This window comes from Lepisosteus platostomus, chromosome 4 (assembly GCF_059453375.1).
Source record: "Lepisosteus platostomus isolate fLepPlt1 chromosome 4, fLepPlt1.hap1, whole genome shotgun sequence".
NCBI lineage: Eukaryota > Metazoa > Chordata > Actinopteri > Semionotiformes > Lepisosteidae > Lepisosteus > Lepisosteus platostomus.
The window spans coordinates 2,315,365-2,335,994 of record NC_142614.1 but is presented as its reverse complement, the minus strand read 5'-3'; the positions used below and the strand labels follow the sequence as shown (position 1 = coordinate 2,335,994).

Below are 20,630 nucleotides of genomic sequence, written 5' to 3'. Positions count from 1 at the left end.
ATAAGGCAGTTGTACTTCAGTTTAATATATCACAATTTTTTAAATCCATACAAATCAGGACACGTTCTGCGAGGTCAGGTCTGCTACACCCACTGGTGAAACAGTATACCACAGCACCAGAGGGCAGCACCTCGGGGTCTTTACTCGTGGGCCTGGAAAACCCCAATCCAGTTAGCCCTGTGTGTCACCCTAAATACGGGACATCAGCTGATCATGTAAGCAAGGATTTCATTCCAGGAACCCTCGTGCTTGGAAGCTGGAGGGTGTTCAGATGGGTGGCTGGGAGCCCCAGCGCTCGCCAGGCCCGATCCAAGCCCCAAGAGCCGGAAGGACACACAGGAGCCGCCGCGGAGAAAAGACATCGGGGGGGCTGGTTTTCGAGCGCCGCGCGGTTTGAGTGGGCGGCGTGTCACCACACACAGGACAAAGCAGCGCATCTGTTGGACAGGGCAGGTTTATTTCAAGCTGCTCTCTGCACGGCGCCAAGCAGCGACGCCCCCCTGCTGAGGCTCTTGCAGAAACTGCTGCAGCAGTGCTGTCCAGGCTAATGAAAATACACACGTCCCCTACATTCAGAGTAACCCCCCCACAACAAAGTCACCAGAATTGTACCCCCCACCCACACTGCCCAGTCTCTGAGGTTTGTTAACACAGCACAAGTGGCCACAAGGACAGACCCCCAAAAAAATAGTGCCCCCAGGTCCGACTCCAACGCTCCTCCTGATTCAGCAGCGATGGTCCGGAGTCCAGACTGAATCCCAGAATCCGAGGGTGTGGAGGCAGGAGTATGAAGCCGGCCAGGATCGCTCGCTCACAGTCCGGCTCCGCGCGGACGGAAGTCCCGGCTGGCAGGAGTGGACCCCGCTCTGTCCTTGCGCTGTCCTGGGCAGGCCTGGCGGCGGGGCGTCCGCCGTAGAGGCTGCAGAGGAAAACGGGGAGCCCTCTCCCCTCTCCCTGTGACATCGCCGCTGTGCAGGGACCGGATCGGGTGCCCGTGCCCCTCCTCACCTCGCCACCCCGAGTGCCCCCTCTGCCGGGCAGCTGGCTCGCGGCGAGGAGGACGGCGGCCGGTGGGCGGGAGAGCGGCGCTCACTGCTGCTTGGAGCGGGGCCAGAAGCGGCCGGCGATGGAGCCCAGAGACAGGCCCTGGGACTTGTGCTGGGAGCTCTCCGACAGGCGCTGCTGCTCCTCCTGCAAGGCACAGCACAGCGCGTCACACCCCCGCCAGCAGGAACAGCTGCAGAGCATCACCCGCGCACAGGCCGGGTCTGGACCCACAGCACCGCCCCTACAGCAGCATAGTCTGGAGCGTAAGGAACTGTCCGTGTGTGTGTGAGGGTCAGGGGTGTGTTTTGGTACCTGTGGGGGTCGGGGTGTGCTGGTTACCTGTGTGGGTCAGGGGTGTGTGTGGTGGGGGTCGGGGTGTGTTTTGGTACCTGTGTGGGTCATGGGTGTGTGTGGTGGGGGTCGGGGTGTTCTGGATACCTGTGCAAGCTGTGCTTGTCGGCGTTTGAAGGCTGCAATGGGATCCTCCTCGTGGGCGTAGTTCTCCAGCACTGTGCGGACGTCTTCAACCCCACTGAGAGCGATCGCTGGCAGGGAGAGAGACAGGAGGCAGGATGAGGTTCACTCAGTCTCTGCTACAACACCTTCACATCGTCACCAGCTGTCCAGTCTCTTCTTCTCACGACTGAGCTGCTTCTGCCAACTACAGCCCTCGGTCCCAAATCTGAATCGTCGGTCAGCAATGCTGAAGTGATGGTCTCCAGCCCCACACTGTGACAGGAGCGGAACCTCTCTCACTGGTGCATCTCGCACTGCCTGGCAAGCGATCGGAAACCGAGCCGCGGCCGTGCACGAGCACACGCACGGTTCCGGACTCACTCTTGAGGAAGGCCGCCAGGTCGTAGAGGGCGCGGTCCTCCGAATTCCCGTCCCACTTCTGCAGGGCCAGCCCGTTGAAGGGCTGCAGGCTGAAGGCCTCCCTCTTGCAGTCCACCACGATCACCTTCGAGGTGTCCCGATTCAGGCAGGAGACGTCCTGCAGGGCCCCAGAGAGGGAGAGAGCACAGGCGTCAGCCCCGACCCCAATTCATCATGAACTCATTAATGAAGTCAATAACTGGTTCGATCAAGGCATTCAGATCTGGGGTGGATACTGGGGCTCTCCAATGTGGGGGGAAATGGCTCCATTTGAGTTTCTAAATCCTACCCATTAAACACAGAGGAAAGTGCCCATCGCACCACTGAAGGTACAGTCACATCCTTGCTATTTGTGCTCCATTTCCGAATCCTAACGCCCCGTCGGCGCCGATCACCACGCCCCCTGGTGGCGTGTCCCTCTGATTTCACCAGCGCAGGACATGGCTGTAGTTCATGGGCCATTCGGCTGGATACAGGAGAAAGCACAGAACTTCCAACAACGTTTCTGGTTCTGTACCATCTCCTTTGGGTCAGGACCCAGGGTTTCTGGGGGGACGCAGTGCACAAAGCCAGGAGGGGCGTGTAGCATCAGAACGCTCCCCCCCTCCCCCCAGCACACGGGCACGGTCTCCCTGGGGCCAGCTGTCCTCCTCCAGCCTTCACACGGCGGGCCCAGCAGATGGACAGGGCCGTCCCTCTCCTCCGTCCCCAGGGCAGGCCGGCTCTGACCCTCCCTCCAGCTAGCACAGGCCCAGGTCGTGGGAGACTGCCAGCGCTGCCCCACCGCAAATTAATGACCGGGCACCTGCCTCCCTCCTCACACTGCAGATCAGCTGAACGCCCCTCAGGGGAGCTCCGAGGACACGGCTGCTGGGCATCGCCAGGGCGTGTGTGATGGCGCGCGGGGGCCTGCGCGCGCACCGGTCAGGCGTGACCACTGAGCTCCCTGGAACATGACGCACAGCCTGCTCCCCCAGAAGTTCACATCAACAGGAATTATCCTGCGCGCCCAAAGCGCACCCTGCCCCCTCCTGAACTGGGCTCCCCACAACCCAGGCATGAAAGAAATCCTGGTTTAGCTCCTCCACGGTCTTGGGTTACATCTGCAACCCGCAACGTGTCAGGAAACGGGGCGCAGACCGGCCTCTCTGACAACAAACCGCCAGCCGACGTGCTGGAGCAGTGGGGCTCTAACCTGCTGGGGTCCCCCCAAAACCATCACTTTCACAGCGCCCTGGCCCTCAAGCTGACACTGCGCAGCACTGGCTTTCTGACGGAGCCCACATCCCCCCCCACCAGGGGCGGACAGGACCCCCGAAACACCAGGGGAACAGAACTCCCGCTGCACAGCAGGCTGATCCACTTCAGGTTTTACAAACCACAGAATGTGGTATGAACCCCCCTCACGATCTGTTCTGAACGAGCAAGAGTTCAAACTAAACTATGTTTGACAATGAAAAATATTCTCTTTCTACATTAAATTGGTTTAAAAAACACAAGCGAAATCAGTCAACAACCCAAGCCGATTGGAATGGGAATTACAAAATATGTCCGTTGCTCAGTTCGGCCTCAGCTTTCTCTTTGCTTTGGGGAAAAAAAAAAAGTTTTTGTTCTCAGATTAATGACTAAAAGTCGGACCCGTCTACTGTTTCAGCAACTGTATCCGCCAGAACCTGCAGCAGCTTTTCAGACGTTATCGGCCGCCTCTGGACCAGCGCGCCGCTGGGTCTCCAGAGAAGGGAGAAAGGGTTCAGCTCCAGGAGAAACAAACCTGGGCCGTGTTTTGTTCCCGGACTCCAGTGCGCTGCTGTCGCGAGCGCCGCTTTCTGAAAACTTGCTCTGCCTTTGAAAAGCATCGTAATTCAACGCCAACAGAGGAGCGGGTCTCTGGGGGGCTTTCTTTTCAGAGAAAGTCCTGCGCGTCCCCCCCCCCTCTCCTGCCCCCTGCTGCTTCTCACAGGGGCCAGATGGGAGGTGAGGGCCGAGGGAGGGGGGGGGGCCGAGAGGAGATGGAAAAGGAAGACAGAAGGCAGATAGAGGCTAGAAACCAGCGCGCGTTGCTGTAACACCCCTGGAGCAGGAGCAGCGAGAGGGAAGAGGCTCAGCACTGGGTGGGGGGGCAGGGTTCGGTTGTCAGCTTGTTCTAGACACACAGAAGCCGCCTCCCTGCCCTTTCAGCACTGCCTCTTACTTCCCCGTCACATTAAATTCAGATTTTCATTTAAAGATACCAATTTGAAGAGGACAGCAGTTTGTTCAGCCCTTTCCTCTCCCTTTTTGCAGCCTGGGGGACAAGCTGTAGCAGGAGGGCTGAGAGGTCACACACAAAACCAGCGCCACACTTTCACATCTGACCGACACTCTTCCTGGTTGCTCTCCCCCAGATTCCCAAAGCCACACAAGCCGCTCGGTCCTGATCCGGCTCCTCCCCGGATAAAAGACTTCTTTCACCTCCAGGTCCGGCAGCTGTGCGGAGCTCCCAGTCTCCCACAGAGACTCCCGCTCCACCATTCCCACTACACCTTTAAAAAGGCCCTCACCGTTCAAATCATTGGCCAAACTACGTGGAACCGGATCTCAAAAATAGCTGCCGAGGTTGGATTTTGGACAATGCAGATAATAAATATAAGGAAAACAGGACAGACAGAGAAAAGTCACTCGGAGCTCCGCCCCATGCATTCTTCTCCCCTGCCAGCAGGGGGCTCTCGCGCCTGCGGGCAGGGTGGAGCTGCAGGTTCCCTGCCCTCACGCGAGCGGGGAACCCTGCTGTGAACACGACCGCATCCCCTCAGACAGATATCCCAGCATGCCCGTGTTTGAGGACCCGGCGACTGGGCTGCGGTCAACAGGCCAGACCCGAGACCCGGGCGATTCGCAGGACTCGGTTCATCCGAGCGGCATCACGCGGCAAGCCGGTCACCGCCCGGGCCTGGACAGGACAGTCGACGTTGAGCCATGGAAACGGTACCTTGACGTGGTGCCCCTCCACGTAGCGCGTGGCGTCCCTGAAGAGCCGGTACATGACGAAGCCCTGGGGGTCGATGCTGTCGATCAGGGGGAAGGCCGTCTGCGGGGGTGGACAACGGCGCAGAGGAGTGTTAGCGAAAAGCCGCGGGCCTGGGCGAGCCGCCGCGATGGACCGCCCTGCCAGCGGCTCCTGTCGGCCATGGGCCCAAACGGCACAGGCGGAACAAAACCGCTCAACCCGACAGAACCAGATCTTCCTCCGTGTTTGCTGGCGTGTCTGCTGCACGCCGAGCCCTGCAGTAACAGGTCTGCGATGACGGGGCGCTCCGATTACAGTGGGGCCTGGAGCCCCTGTTCACATGGTCACCACAGGTCGCCAGGGCGGTCGTTAACACCACCCTCAGCTGCGGCCTGCGCCCCAACGCTATCTGAGCTGGACAAGGGCGGACCCTCACACTGCGGCACGCAGAAGATCCTTTTTTGGGGTTTCAGTGATGGCCGAGCACCACAGCAGCAGGAGTATTAATGTGATTTTTCACGCTGCGGGTGCCAACACCATTTCCATGCAAGTACACCAAGACCGAATCTGCACATATGTGCTATATATAGATACATGCAGGGAGGGCAAGAGTCTCTTCTCCTCCAAACATGAGCCCCAGGTCACTGCAGGTCTATGCCAGCTGCCATTTAAAAAAAACAAGTTTCAGGAGCATCCCTCCCTTTAGAACACAAGCTGATTACTACGACTTTACTGCTGCTCCTGTTGAGACGCGAGCCTCTTGGTTTCACCCGACGGGCGAAACGCGGCGGCGCCCAGGCTGGACTCTCACCATGCCCGTCTCGGAGGTGAAGATGACGATCTCGTAGAGTGGCGCCAGCTGCTGGAACAGAAAATCGATCCCGGGCCTCTTCTTGAAGCGCCAGCCCGTTACCAGCTGCGGGGCAGAAGGGTGGAGAGGGCAGAGTCAGGGCCGCTGACCCGGCTGAGCGACGCCAACCACGCGACTGCCCGCCCACAGCTCGCCGCGCGGGGAGCACAGGTCAGCCGAGACAGGGCCTGCTGGAGTGAAAAACATTTCAAAGGCAACAGTACTTCTAGAAAAGTATGCTTCTAGATAAGGAGCCTGCTTGAGCCCCCTGCCTGTCTCTCGGAGCCGTGTCTGAGCTGCTGAGGTCCAGCTGGTTTCTGGTTACAGCAGCAGCTGTGTGGGGGAGGGTCACACCGCTGGACAGGTGAGGTGGCAGGTGAGACAGGTGGTCAGCCGTGTCCAGATGGCTGGCTCGCCCGAGCTATAGTGGGAGAGGCAAGGCAGGAGGTGGGACTATGGGGGGGGGTTAGGGCCAGGTACTGGGAGGAGAAAAAAAAACAAATGACCATTCTGCTGCCCCCCCCGACAACAGGGCCTCACCTGCACTACCGCACACCTGCACAGGACAGGACAGGGACGCCACAGACAGGGGGAGGGAGAAAGAGAGAGAGAGACAGCGGAGACGCCAGGACGGAGTGAAGCAGGGACAGGAGCAGAGCGAGAGAAGGGAGCAAGCCATCCCACAACAGACCCCACACCCACCGACCACTCAGGGTGCAGCAGGACGTCGGTCAGCTCCAGCACCAGGGTGTAGGGGGGCTGGTAGTAGGGCTCCTTCAGGGGGTCTGGCAGCAGCTTGGGGCTCGTGGGCTCGATGATCATCTGGAACAAGTCAAGGACAGCAGGCTGGTCAGCCAGGCAGCCGGGCACCACGTTGAGGTGGGCAGGCAGCACGCAATAAATTGGGCCGACTACCTCTTCCAGCACTGCTCACGAGTGCAGAGGCCATGTGCGTGCTGCCCCGCAGAACGTGAAACATCACTACTTTTTGTGCCTCGAGTCTTCCCCCACCCCCCCCACATCCTGTGTTTCGTGTTCTGTCTCGGCGAACTTTCGTGCGCAGGGCTGTCATTTCCTGCGATTTTCACAACTGTACGAAATGCACCCGTCTCGAGCGCCTCGTGCTGAGCTGACGTGGACAGAGTTCGCGCTGACAGCGAGCGGAGCGGGCTCTCTGTCTGTAACCCCTGCCATTTCATCAAAGATGAAAGCCCCATGTTGCATGGTTGTTACTGAGAACAGGCACCTCTAGCAGAGTGAGATGTGACTTGCGGTGACAAGGGATGAATTGGGCTGGATTTGATGAGACTTTGCCCAGCCCACCTGTCTGCAATGCCAGGCACAGTGCTGCATTTGGATCAATGGGAGAGTCTCAGCGAACAGGACACTGGGTCCAGATCCCGGCGGGCGGGTCATAGCTCAGATCGGACCTGAGCCCACACGCAAGCCAATACAGGCTTCTGATCGGACCTGTCCTGCCTGCTCACCTGTCTGTAGTCTTTGAAATACTTGTAGGTTCTCCGCACCTGCTGGATCACAGGAGGGTCTGTAAGAGGTAAAAAAAAAAAAAAACAGTGAAAGACACAAGAAGGTGAACCAGCCGTTTAGCTCAGGCCAGTCTGGGCTCAGCCTCGCAGTCTGCAGACCGGCTCCAGTCTGGACAGCCCACAACGTCCCCTCCCATCCCCCTGGTTCTGTGGTCGGGAACCACACTGTTCCACTGGGGCCCTCTCGGGTCTTCTCCACGGACATTCCCTGGACAAGGCCTGACCTTTTCCAGCTGACCTGTTCTGACCGCAGTGAGGTGCGAGGACAGCTTGGAGAGGAAAGGCACGCTCAGATCTAGGCTCTGAAGTGAATCGGCCTCTTTTTTTTCCTTCAGCTGGAGCAAACTCAAGAGTCGGCAGTTCCTAACCAGGGTCCCGGAGGAATGGACAGGGTCTCTGCTGCTTTTCATGCTCCAAAGGATGACTTCACCGATCTGCTTCCTTTAACTTTAAACTCGTCGTGCTTCAGTCTGTCACAAGTGTGAAAAAGGCCCCGAATTCAAGACAGCCTCCAATGCAGCCTTCTCTTCAACCTGCAGGTCGCGACTGGCTGGCTGGACAGCACTGAGCTGCTGATCAGCGAGGAAACACGGGCGCAGGTGGGAATGACGCTGTGTCCGACACGCCCACAGCGAGCGCTGCCGCACACCTGAATGAGGGAAGCTCAAAAACTTCCAAATTGGTACAGAGTGGACGGGAATTAAATCCCATTATCCTTTCAAGAGATGAAAGGAAACTTCAGAGTCTGCCCCAGAGTAAGAATCAGAAGACAGTTGTCCAGGTTGGTCAGGACCAGGGCTGGGAAGCAGGTCTTGGTCTCAGGCTTTGCGGATGTGCTGGCTGACGGCTCTTTTTTTTTTTACCCAAAAAACCCCAACATATTTCAAGATGCCTCGCTGCCCCAGCTCGGGAAATTTAACCATTTAACCAGTTGAGCTCAGCCCTCGGCACCCGGCCTGAGCAACAATGCTCGCTGGTTAAGTCCCTGGGGAGGCTGCAGAAACTCGAGCTGGTATGCGAGGCTTTGATTAGTTTTAATCCATTTCATTCAATGGGAGGACTTGGGGGGGGGGGTGGGGGGCTCCAGATTTTGTAGGGAGCGTGTGACTGTGACCGCGCTGTTAAATACCGCCCCTCTGAGATTTAAGCATTAGCATTTCGGGCGGCTGCTGCTATTGACACTTCTGCTAGAGCCACTTTATCAAGCGGGGAGCGTGTGTATCGGCGTGGGGGGGGGGCAGTTTGAGGCGTGCTTCGCTGGCGATTGTTATGGTAATATGGAGGGGGGTGTCCAGACCCGAGCAGAAGCCGGGGTTTCTCTCCGACACCTTCCAGAGGGACCCCTCCTAGAAGGGTTCAGGGGTTCAGGCCTGGGAGCAGCAGAATCTAGGGGGCACACAGCCCCGTTAGGGTAACATGAACCCCGGACTCCCAGCGGAGGCTTAAAATGCAGAATGCTAGGCACACAAGGGAGACAGCCCAAACACCCCGCAGCAGCCCAAAGCATCCCACGGGGCCTGAAGTGGGACAGTCTGACTCCAGCAGAAAATGCTTTCAGTTTGCGGAGCCTTGTTGCACTTTCCTCCTCTTCCCCTCTCTGCTTCACTGATCTACTCGAGTCACACCCCCCCCTCCAGCATCACGGCTGTTTTCACACTTGCTGTGGAAGGATGGGTTGGTTAAGAGTATAGAATGTAAATCAAGCGATGTGTTAAAACTGCACGATGCACTAAGAAGAGCACGCGCTCTGGGACGGGTTCCCAGAAGAATATCCCTGCATTCCCAGGCTTGAGAGAAGGTGCCAGACTGACAGGTGGAAGGAGAGAGTCTTCTCACGCTCGAGAAGACTGTGCGGAGAACTCCTGCGAGTCCTCAACCTCCTCAGCGACGTCGACCAAGCCCGGCCCGTGGCCTTCAGAATCCAGAGTGAAACACAAACCGGAGGACACAAGGAGGAGGTGGCGTTTGCCACTGGGAGCAGGAGCCAGTCCGATACACCGAGGGTTGTGGGGGTAGTGAACCAGCTACCTGAGCCCTGGAATCAAAGCCGGTGTCTTTCGAGAAACAGCAGGATGAGCTTAAACAGCTCCTGAGCTGAGCAGCCATATGAGCTCGATGGGTCTCCCCTTGTTCCCAACCTTTACAAACCCGTAACGTTCCCTAGTCATTTTAACTAAATCCCCTGGACGCACAGATAAACCTCACTAAGCTTCCCCCCTGAACCTCACCAGGAGCCGAAAAGCAAGCGTTAAGAAGAGAAATTCGGCCAAGTTCCCTCCGACACAAAGGAGGGCACTTGAGGAGGGCCAGCAGGGGGACGTCTCATTGTTCCCCTTTGTTTTAGGGAAACAAAAAGAGCACAGCCCACAGAGCGGAGCTCCGCGCGGGCCGGGCCGCCACACTCCGGAGGGGCCGTGTTTGAACAGGGCCTGCTGGGGGCGAGTGGCTGGGCCCCAGCCCACACAATGGGGCCTTTTCATCGCGCGAGGGGGTGACATATGCTTGCTGTGTTTGTCAAATGCCATTATTAGTCAATCGCCACTCTTTTCTCCACACCCCACCTCTAGCTTTCCAGGTCTGTCACTCTTCTCCTCCGCAGAGCGATGACCTGCCCCACCCCTCCCCCACAGCAGCCGGCCTGGTCTGATCCCTGATCCCCACACTGAAAAACGGGACCGCAGGAATCACAGGGAATCACCCTCTGGGCGCAGGGGCTGTCCATGCAGGACAAGGAGGAGCAGAGGAATTAAATCTCACCAGCCTGCTGCACATGCCTGCCGTCGGCCAGCTTGCTCGCCGGGTTCGTGGACGAGAACACCTCTTCGCCTTCCCAAACTGGTCTCACCGAGGCGCCGCTTTCCCAGTGGGGTATGCGCAAGGGAACGTAGCGCTGTCGGTCAGCAGAGCCCTGTCAGGCACCTGTTCTTACTGTCCGGGTCAGTACCGGGCCCAGGAGGCCCTGGCAGCCAGTGGAGAGCCGAGCCCAGCGCAGTCCCGCGACAGCAGGAACACCAGAGCAGACCCGGGGCAAAACTGGGAATTTTCTCCCCATTTCCCCTCGTTTTCCCCCTTTGGGAGATAACGGCAGGGTTACCACACTAACTGCACACGGGCACCAGGACGCCCACGCCCTCCGTCCCGCCCACTCTCAGGCACCGGCCGAGAAACGCCACCAGGCCCGACCGCGCCTGCAGCACAGCCAAAGGTCCCGCGGAGAAGCCAACCGCCTCCGAAATCTCGGCATCCCGTCACGTCAGGCCCGCACCTGCCCAGCGCTGGGCTTCGGTCATCCGGAATGCCATCGCTCGGCGTGGGAACGTCAGTCCTCTCTTTCCTGACCCCTCCCGGTTTGTGCACTGATCCCCGCTCCCCGAGGGACCGGGTTCCGATAAATATTGTTCTCTCTCTCACACACACTTGCAAGTGGCACCAATCTGTCAGCTTAGGGACCGTAAGGATAGGCAGCTGGAAAGCCTGCTAGGCCGCCCCCCCCCCACCTCCCTCCTCCTCCCATGGGGATCAGGCGTTTTACCCCGGCCCCTAAGGTCATCATTACCTCTCATTACAGTATTAAACAGGGTTGGTGCTTTGTAGTGGGGCAGTGCAGCCCTGCGCCCTGAGGCAGTCAGCCTGCTGGGACACCAGAGAGACCCGAGCGTGACTGGCTGTGCGATTACTGCCCCACTGCCCAATTGTTCTGCGTTTAAAGACAACCGCTGCTCACTCTCATTTCAAATTACAGCTAATAAAAAGGTACAGCTGTCTCTTCTCCCCCTCTCCCCCACCCCACCCTCCACCACAAAATTAAAATAGCTCTGTAGCAGCACACAGCTCTGTCCCATCAAACAGGCCTGCTCGTCTCGGCCTCGTTCGCTCCTCCTCAGCTCCCGCCTGGAGAACGTCGCCAAGGGATTCCCCATTCCACGGCGCAGCGGAAGAAGCCCAAGCCGGGTTCTTTCCCAGCGGAAGAATATCCACGATGCCTGGTTTCGCCGCAGGACCGCGGGTCCTCACTCCCTTAACACCACGCGAAGGGACAGCTCCCATGAGCACACCTGCTGCCCTGGAGGATTCCCAGTGCCGGTACTGGGAACCACCATCGCTGCCGGGTCTGACGAAGGGGGTCACACGTCTACAAGGGACTGTTCTTCTGCCCCTACCCTCTGCTCACGTGCCTGCCTGGCTCCGCACAGAAGCACCCTCGTGCCAATCAACACGATTAGGAAATGACTTCCTACTGAGTGGGAGACAGGTGGTTCCCACCTCACTGCCTCAAAGTGAGAAGGGAGGAATAAGACGCCGGGTGGGGGCTTGAGGCAGAATGGCGAGACGGGCTTCAGAGCGCTGAGCGACGCCAAAATGCGTCCCCACCGAACTTCCTCGTCCTCCCCGGACCCCTGAGCAGCTTGCAGGGAGGAATCAATGGGGGCAGTGAACACAACGGAGATGAGCTTCACCCCGCAACAGCCACAGGGCAGCATCAGGGGGAGAGCTGACCAGGGCTGGGCAGTCTTCACTCAGGACAGGTGTCCTCCCTCTCGGACAGAATTTCCGAACCTGCGCGCTAAAGGGGGTGCTGCTTTTCAGATGTGATGATAAACTGAGGTCCTGACTGGTCATGAAGGATCCCCTGGCTGTTGGGAAGATTAGGGGTGTTAACCCCCCCGAGCCCACTAGGAGCCCCCCGAGTCCCTCCTCCCCCCGATCTGGGGGTGCGTTGCGTCTCCCAGGTGGGGCAGCACCTCAGAGGGGCCCCGATGGGGGTCCCCGCCTGCATGTCAGGTGCTTTGCGATGAAAATCATTACGCAAAAGCAAGGAATGATTCACTATCCCCATTGATCTGCGCGGCTCTTAGGAAAAGGCTTCCGACTGCCCCAGTCGAGCAGTGACCTTCAGCTGAGCCGGAGGAGTACAGAGAACACAGCGCCCCCTGCAGTCCCCCGTACACCAACAACGCCAAACAGCTCTGGCCTGGACCGCTGTTCATCTGGCCAGCCCAGTGTACAGCGGGAGAACTCTCATCAGCTGGGCGCCCCGTCTTCCATACTTACTGAGCACGCTGCTTGGTTACTCAGTGTCGGGCCCTGCTCTGCAAACCGCCAGCACTATTAAAAGGATTTCTTGCCAGAAACAGGGAGAAACGCACCGCGCTCAAATCACCAGCCTTCCTGGGTTTAACAAAGACCCAACATCGAGTCCAGCGGGGTTAGAAACCGCAGACAAAGGCAAAAAGCAATCCCAGTGCGCCAAGCACAGCTGCTTTCCTGCCCTGGAAAACAAAGTCCCGGGCATGTGGTGCCAGCGTGGCAGGCCTTCCTGTCTGCTGGCCCCGCTGGGCACATGATGGATGAGCCCTGGGCTCCGCAGGGGCAGCCCAGGCGGGGTGGCATGTGGCTGCACAGTGGCTGGTCTGTCCCCCCTTGGCGTGGGGCGCATCGCCGCAGCACGGAGCGGCGCTGATCATGGGGCGTGCCATTCATCATGGCCACACCAAGGCGCCACTCCTGGCAGAGAGGCAGGCCAGAAGGTGGGGGGGGGGTGGGGGGGGGCAGGAGGGTAACAGCGAGCCAGCCAGGGGCAGGGAGGGCTGCATGGCCTTATGGGAACCTCACATCGGCAGGAGCTACACACACACACGCAGCTCATTCACCATGATCAACGGCCCCCCTGCAGGCAGCTATGAAACCAGGATGTGCCGGAAATTCGCTTTTCCAGAGACACAGTCAGTATTACACATCCAGTGCATAAACATCAGAAACATCACAGACAGGAGGTCACTCAGCCCATATAAATCTATACTTTGCTAGTAGCTGAATGATCTGAGGATCTCCAGCAGATTAAGAGATGCCTGAGCATCAGCTTTGACAACAAGGGTGGACAGCTTGTTCCATGCTCCCACAACACTTTGTGTAAAGAAGGGCCTTGTTGGTTTTCAATGCATACCCCCTGGTTTTGTGTTGCTCTCCTCACAGGCATCACTCCTCTCACTCCGATATGATCAGGAATACCCCCCCCCCGGAGAACAGAAAACAGAAAAAACAATCAGGAACAGAATCAGTCACACTTACCACCGTCGAACTCATCTGGAATCTGAAACAGAGAGGAGAGAGAGAGAGAGAGGGTGAGCGAGTCCGATCCGCTCAATTACACATTAAATTAATCTGCCAAACAGATGAATAATTCAGATACATCTGCCAGCAGGCCTGAGCCCCCCTAGAGCTGGTGGTGGTGAGGAGGGGTTCCCAAACAGCCACAAGCTGTACAGCGTGGGAACTGGGGAGAGGGGGGCCCGCTCACCCACCCTGCCCGCTCTGGGACCCCCGACCACATTGACATCCTCCCCAATTCTGTTTTCCCACAGGGGGACTGACTGCGGGCCGAATTACCCCGGTCCCTACAGCAGGGCAAACACCAGCATCGTGCTCGCGGCAACACCACTACCGACTGTGGGCTTCACTGATCCTGCAGCTGCCTCTCCTCATGTTGGGGTCCGACCCCATTTAAAGAGCCCGTAAGCTGAAACAGAGGTGTACTGGAATAAACCAAATATCTCCTTTTTTAACTTATCTACAAATTAGCCGATTCAATCATTCTCTAATCTCTCTGGTTTTGTGCCCCAAAGAGACTGAACTGGCTCCCCTGATTCGGCAGCAGGACAAGGAAATTAGCACCGATGGGCTGTAAATGATCGCAATATTCACAATTACAAGCTGAATAAAATGTGCAAATGTGCACTATGCATGGACACCATGCAAATCGCCATCACGGTACAGTCAATGTGGTAGAAAAGGATTTATACAAAACTTTAAAAAAAAAAGACTAGTGTAATTTGGATTTAGTTCAACTAGGTATCGGCGTATACTGCAAAGGAATCGGCTGCAAAGGAAGAAGTAAAGGTTTATTCCAGAGAAAAGAAACAACCAAAAGAAGGCTCCACAGCCAAAACGTTGTTCTTTTTTCTTGTCTTTCCAGCATGGAATAAACCTTTACTTGCTCCTAATTTAGATTTTAGACGTCAACAAGACGCCCTCTTGTGGTTACTACTGAGCAGCGCAGCTGTCTGTCAGGCAGACCTCTTGGTATCTCAGAGGCCTTGCCTGCAGTTCCCAAAGGCAACGCACGCACCCACAGAATCAAAGCTGTCAATTATAAGCTCAAAGGGGCCAATTAGTAATTTGCGCAAATAAGGTGAAAACTTCTTCCATAGAAAATAAAACACATTGCAATGCCCAAACTGTGCAATCTGAGCAATAAAAAATGCAGCAAGTCAGTATCTGTTACCATAAGTATTTTTAGTTTTTGATATTAAAGTTTTGGCTTCTCCCTTTACTGCACCTAATATCACAAACACGCTTTTTACGGTTGACAGCCGCCCGTCTCCCACTGAGCCTCCTTCACCTCAACAAGAACACTGACCTCTGGTGGTCACCTACAACATTACACCGCGTTGTGGAAAACGATTAACCTTAAATCGAAACGTTTTAAGAGCTGAATCGGAGGCGTATTGGAATTAAACAGAATAAGTCTTTATTTTTTAGTGATCTACTAGCCAAACAAATAATTATCTAAAAAGGCAACACTCTAATCCTGTCCAAGATTTACTTAGAAGCCAGAAAAGGGTCAAATGTTCCATCAAACCGATTCTGGTAGGCTTCATTTCACATAGTGCCTTCAAAATAATCTCAGAAAGTAAAAGGAAGATTATTTTAGCAGACAGTTAGAAAACCACAAGAGAATGAACCCCAGCATCTCAACAGTGGATAAGTTTTGTAAAGGAATTTTACATCATGGAAAAGATCACCATCACTCTTGGGTTACAGGCGAGAGGTTTAGCCAATACCAGCACACCTGGATTGAGTTTGTGGGCCCATTGAGACCCGGTTCTGCTCTGTGAAGAGGATGAAGTCATTGTTTTGTGTTGATAGCTGGTTATGTTTTTGCCGACTGCATTTCCACTCGTAACCTCCTGTTTACATTAACTTAATATAAATAGGCAATGACATAAAACACAAAATATAATTGTAAAATGAAAGACGAACGCAGTAGATTACTTTAAGTGTGTTTAGCTGTGCTTTATATGTTCTACCTGTAAATCCTTCCATCATCAAATAAAAAGTTTTAAAAAAACCCGGGAATGCATTGCCATACTTAAAAGCGACTCAAGATAGTTCATGTAATTCACGGAAGAACTTCCTTTTTAAAAGAAGCCGGGATAACCGGATGTTTTTCAGAGAATCGGACAGAAGCAGGCCGAGAGCTCCTCCGCTGCGGCTCCAGGGCTCTCCCCAGCCTGCCTCACAGATCCGAGTGCCAACAGGTATTTAGCAGCAGCATCACAGGCATTGACGCCTGTATGTGAAGGGGGTGTCCAGGAACCTGCCAGCCCACTTAACAGCCTCGCACCAAGCTGCAGAGAGGGAGGCTGGGGCCACTCCAGTTCCCACGGGAAACCGGCACACCTCCGGGCACAGGGCTGTCATCCAGGTGCGGTGTGGGGGCAGCGTGCCCCGATCGTTCCAGAGAACGGGACTGTGTCACAGCACCCAGGCCTCAACAACACTAGAGCACGGCTCTGGGCTGGACACGTTCACCGCAGGATGCACAGAGCTACACCAAGTACACTACCCTGCACCTACTGTTCTCCTCAAGTGTTTACACACCAAAACTGCAAACTCTCTCGCAGTGAATGACGGCACACCCCATCTCCCCAGCCAAGACCGAGCGTCTGCACACCCCTGAGCTCACGTGAGCAACCACTCACCTCCTCCTCAACACACCAGCACTCTCCACGCCACACCCACACTCGCACCTGGGCCAGAAGTGCGCTCTTTGAAGTGGACTCCCAGCACACTCCAGGTTCACACCTGGGCCAGAAGTGTGCTCTTTGAAGTGAGCTCCCAGCACACTCCAGGTTCACACCTGGGCCAGAAGTGCGCTCTTTGAAGTGAGCTCCCAGCACACTCCAGGTTCACACCTGGGCCAGAAGTGCGCTCTTTGAAGCGAGCTCCCAGCACACTCCAGGTTCACACCTGCAGCAGAAGTGTGCTCTTTGAAGTGAGCTCCCAGCACACTCCAGGTTCACACCTGGGCCAGAAGTGCGCTCTTTGAAGTGAGCTCCCAGCACACTCCAGGTTCACACCTGGGCCAGAAGTGCGCTCTTTGAAGCGAGCTCCCAGCACACTCCAGGTTCACACCTGCAGCAGAAGTGTGCTCTTTGAAGTGAGCTCCCAGCACACTCCACGTTCACACCTGCAGCAGAAGTGTGCTCTTTGAAGTGGACTCCCACTCCTCACTCACAATGCAGCCTGGATCACGTTACCAGACAAGACCAACCGGCAGGAAATACCCCCAGTTCTCCACAGAAGCAGCAGACAGGAGGACTCCAGGACCAGGACTGAGAAGCACTGAGCTTGCATATCAGGAATTCGGCAGTTAAAGGCCACACTCTAAATCTGATTTTCTAGAACAACCCTCTCAGGAGTCATGCTACTCGGAAATGTGGAACATAACATTTCTTTTCCATCACATTAAATGTGACCAGTATTTGCACATATGTATGGCACTGATTCATATTGGTACAGCTGTGTGAAATGTGCATGAGAATGAACAATAACTTTTACAGAAATCCACATCTCGGATCCGGTGATGTCTGTTTTAGGTAACAGAAAGTTTACCCATATGGTTATCATACGGTCCCCAAGAAAGTGACAAACTCAATTTGGCACCTGACAGACTTCACCGATCACCCCTGCTTACTGGAAGTCTGCATTTGAAATAAACCACCCAGTTTAGTAACTGCATAAAAGCACACTTGTTAGTCTACAGCCCTGAACTTGCATTCGCCTTTGCTTGAAGTTGAGAAGATCTTCTAGCAAACTACTGAATTACTGTTTTAAAGGGGAACTGCAGTCCCAATTTCTCAGACCGGTAATTAAACCTTGGCAACAAAATAAACTCATTTACAGTATCGCAACAGTTGACAGATTCTGAATGAAGTGTAAAAACATGGGCTTTGTGAAAGGACTGTATGGTTGCCATGTTGTCGCAAAGCGCCTCGCCACCGTTTAAGCAAAACTTAAAAGCACCTAAAAATGTGTTGCCTTGTACGTGTCAGATTCATCAGAATTTTTACTATTACTATGGTAGCAAAACTGACTTGGTCTGAAGCATGTTCACAGTGCAATAGGCCTGCTTTTGTATTAAAATCCCAGGCATTTCTTGAAAATAGTAGGGGTGTAACCCCGCTGTCCTGGGCAAATTTCCCCTTGGCCCTCACCAATCATGGCCTCCTAATAATCCCCCTCTCTCAACTGATTTCATCACTCTGTTCTCCTCCCCACTGAGAGCTGGTGTGTGGGGAGCGGACTGGTGCATCATCCAGGTGGGGCTGCACACTGGTGGTGGTGGAGGGGATCCCCATTACCTGTAAAGCGCTTTGAGTGGAGTGTCCAGAAAAGCGCTATATAAGTGTAAGCAATTAATTAATTAATATGGAGCTGCAGATATGTTGAAATTTTGTCTCTTTGGTGATTGAAATTGCAGGTTGTACGTTTCTGTGTATTTGGTAGTTTCATTGTGGTTTGAAATGCACTTATCACTATAACACCAAGGTGTAAAAACAGCCTTGCAGATCCCCTTGAAGACAGAGTGCCAGTACTGAAGAAAACTCTTATTCCCCCCAGCCTGTAGTGACCTGCTTCTCTGAGCTGCTAGAAGCTGAATATTACCCATTCCGGCCCTGTAGAGGAAACAGACTGTACCTTGTTCCCTTGTTCATCCATAGAACTGCTGCCTGCAGGAGAAAGAGAAAAAAAGTTTCACCCATCAGGATCCGGAGGGAGCAGATCTTCTTGAGCTAAATATTTCTTCTGATTATTTGCAGAATCAATGTCTGGAAAGATCACCAGCTGCCCCAGTTGGATCCCTGGGAATAAAGAGCTGCTCTCGCTGCTCTGGGGCAGGACACTGACAGATAAGAAAAAGACCACCTCTAGCCCCGGGGTCGTCCCGTTCCGATCCGATCCAGGCCTTACAGACCGCTCTTCGATCAGCAGGCTGTCAAGACTCGGACCACAAGGGAGTTGGCACCAGCTCAGTCAAGGAACGGGTTCGATTTAGGCGTGAAACCCAAGGAGCTACAGGCTTTCGGCATTTTCCTTTCAGATGGTAGCTAAACTACTTTATGAAACCAATCACCTGCTCCAGAGGTTAAAATAAAACTTCCCCTTGCACCAGAGTAGGGGGTCCCCTGATTTAAGGAGTGACCCATGAATCCCACGAAACTGGAGCTCTCAGGGGCCAGTGTGGGTCCCCTCAGCCGCCCCCCGCCAGTCACTCTCTGGCCCTCAGGTCTAGTGCTGCTCCAGGTGGGGACTCCAGGCCCAAGTCCTGGCTTGTCAATACCAGCGGACAGGAATCCCAAAGGATCCAAGCTGCTTGAGGGCAGGGCTCTGGGTGGGCAGACGGCCCCGCCCTGAGCGGTCCACTCACCGAAGAGGTACACCACGCCGACGGAGCCGCCCAGCGCCAGCACGCCGGCCAGCCTCAGCACGATCTTCTTGGCGTAGGCCGTGTTCTCCTTCTGCTTCCTCTCATCGCCCCGGTCCTGCTGCCCCTGCTGCCCCTGCCCCTCTGCGTCGCCGGCCGGCTCCCCCTGAAAACACCCACACAGGGGAGTCAGAGCTCTGCACTGATATCTCGCGCCCAGCCATGCCCTCACCAGCGCGGCAAGACAGCAAACCGCCCTCACAGCCGAGAGCTGGACGCACTTCTTTACACAAAGGGCGGCAGGGGTCTGGAACAAGTACCCAGTCACATTGCCAAAGCCGGCACCCAGGCTTAAGGGCCAAACAGCCTCCTCCTGCTTGTAACTGTTCTTTATGTTTTAACCAGTAAGGAAGTTTGTGAGCCTCAGCCACTTGGGGATTGTTGCACATGCGTCTACAGCGTGACATGTGTTTCATTACGAAAGTCTACAGTGACGCCAGGGGAGAACGAGCCGGGAAGGTTACTACTAGCAGTCCATCTACCCGACCTCACCAGCCACCAGTCACAACAGGAAACCACATCAGAGCAAAAAACTCAGGCTTCACTCACTACACCGACGCTGGAAACTAGACGTGACCCCCCTGTCCCGCTAACAGGCGATTCGCGTTAGCTTACCATCAACGCGTTTACTCTCTGTGATCGAGACACACCCGTTTAGAGTAAAAACAACAACAACAACAGACTTGCCTTCTTTGCAAGATTTAAAAACCCAGTTCGGTTTCAAAACGGAGATTTAGATATATTCTTGAATATACCTAAATGAACGGCAACGGTCATTTAAAAGAGCAGCTCTTTCAAGGTAAAAGGTGCCTTTCCCGGGACAAGGTTACGTCGCCCACGACGGCCTCGCTGTAACAGCTCAGTTCCAAAGTGTCGCGTCACTATCATCATCATCATCATCATTATTATTAACAAAATTCTTGGGGAACATCTGACCTGCGGGGCTGTGGCAGCACCGACACTGACAGGCAGCTGACTCGCTTCAAAAGCAGCGAACCCACTTACCACCATCGCAGGCCGACATGTAGAGATACGTCTTCCTATGGACTTGACAAAAGTGTAAATTTCGCCTGTACTCGCCTGCAGTATACCGTGTCTTTCCCTCCAACAGGTGGAAACCAGACAGACAGAACCGCGGCTGTGCACAGACCTGGCTCTTGAGCTGCTGCTGCTGCTGGAGTCGGTCCTGCAGGATGGCCTGAGCCAGCCCACCGGTACCGCTGTCCTCTCTGCCGGCCGGCCGGTCAGAGTGCATCGCCCGGATCCCGGCAGGTACCGCAGCTCCTGGACCGGCTCTGATCCCGGGTCCCAGTCGCAAGAGGCCCCGGCTCGTCCGGACACACACGTTGTATACATACCCCGCCGACATCTTGAATGGAGCACAACCGGTCGCAATGACGCGAGTGTAAAGGACAAATTGTGGTGATTGGACGGGGGGGATTTGATTGACAAGGGCACGCCCCAATAGGAAATTGAACGATGAAGGACCCGCCTTTGAAGGCGTGTCTCGAAAGGTTGCGCCCAATCAAAAAGTAGGAATCGCTGACCTTCGCGAGAAGCGCCAAAGCGGCCATGCTCTGTGAGGGCACACGCCCCAAAGACGTAGAGTGACGTCAACGAGTCTATTAATCTTCTTACAAGGCGAATTCGCTGGAGCGAGGTCTGATTCTACGTTAATAGCCATTGACCTCGTAAATCAAAATTTAAAACGTTTGTTTTCAAGAAGAGAAATTAAAACAATAACTTGATGGATTCTTATACTTCAAATTTGATTCT

The 20,630-nt window shown here is 55.1% G+C and overlaps 1 protein-coding gene across 1 annotated transcript; it reads right to left on the bottom strand.

Moving 5' to 3' along the window:
* Window positions 1-436: 436 nt before the first annotated feature.
* timm50 (translocase of inner mitochondrial membrane 50 homolog (S. cerevisiae)) lies at window positions 437-20,256 on the bottom strand. The gene is made up of 11 exons (XM_088627448.1): window positions 20,005-20,256; window positions 18,798-18,960; window positions 18,068-18,099; window positions 13,376-13,397; window positions 7,247-7,305; window positions 6,462-6,581; window positions 5,721-5,825; window positions 4,892-4,990; window positions 1,885-2,041; window positions 1,486-1,592; window positions 437-1,191 (listed from the first exon to the last, which is right to left on the bottom strand). Exons 1-11 carry the CDS (start codon window positions 20,221-20,223, stop codon window positions 1,090-1,092), a joined length of 1,185 nt encoding a protein of 394 aa, XP_088483574.1. The 5' UTR covers window positions 20,224-20,256; the 3' UTR covers window positions 437-1,089.
* Window positions 20,257-20,630: the final 374 nt, after the last annotated feature.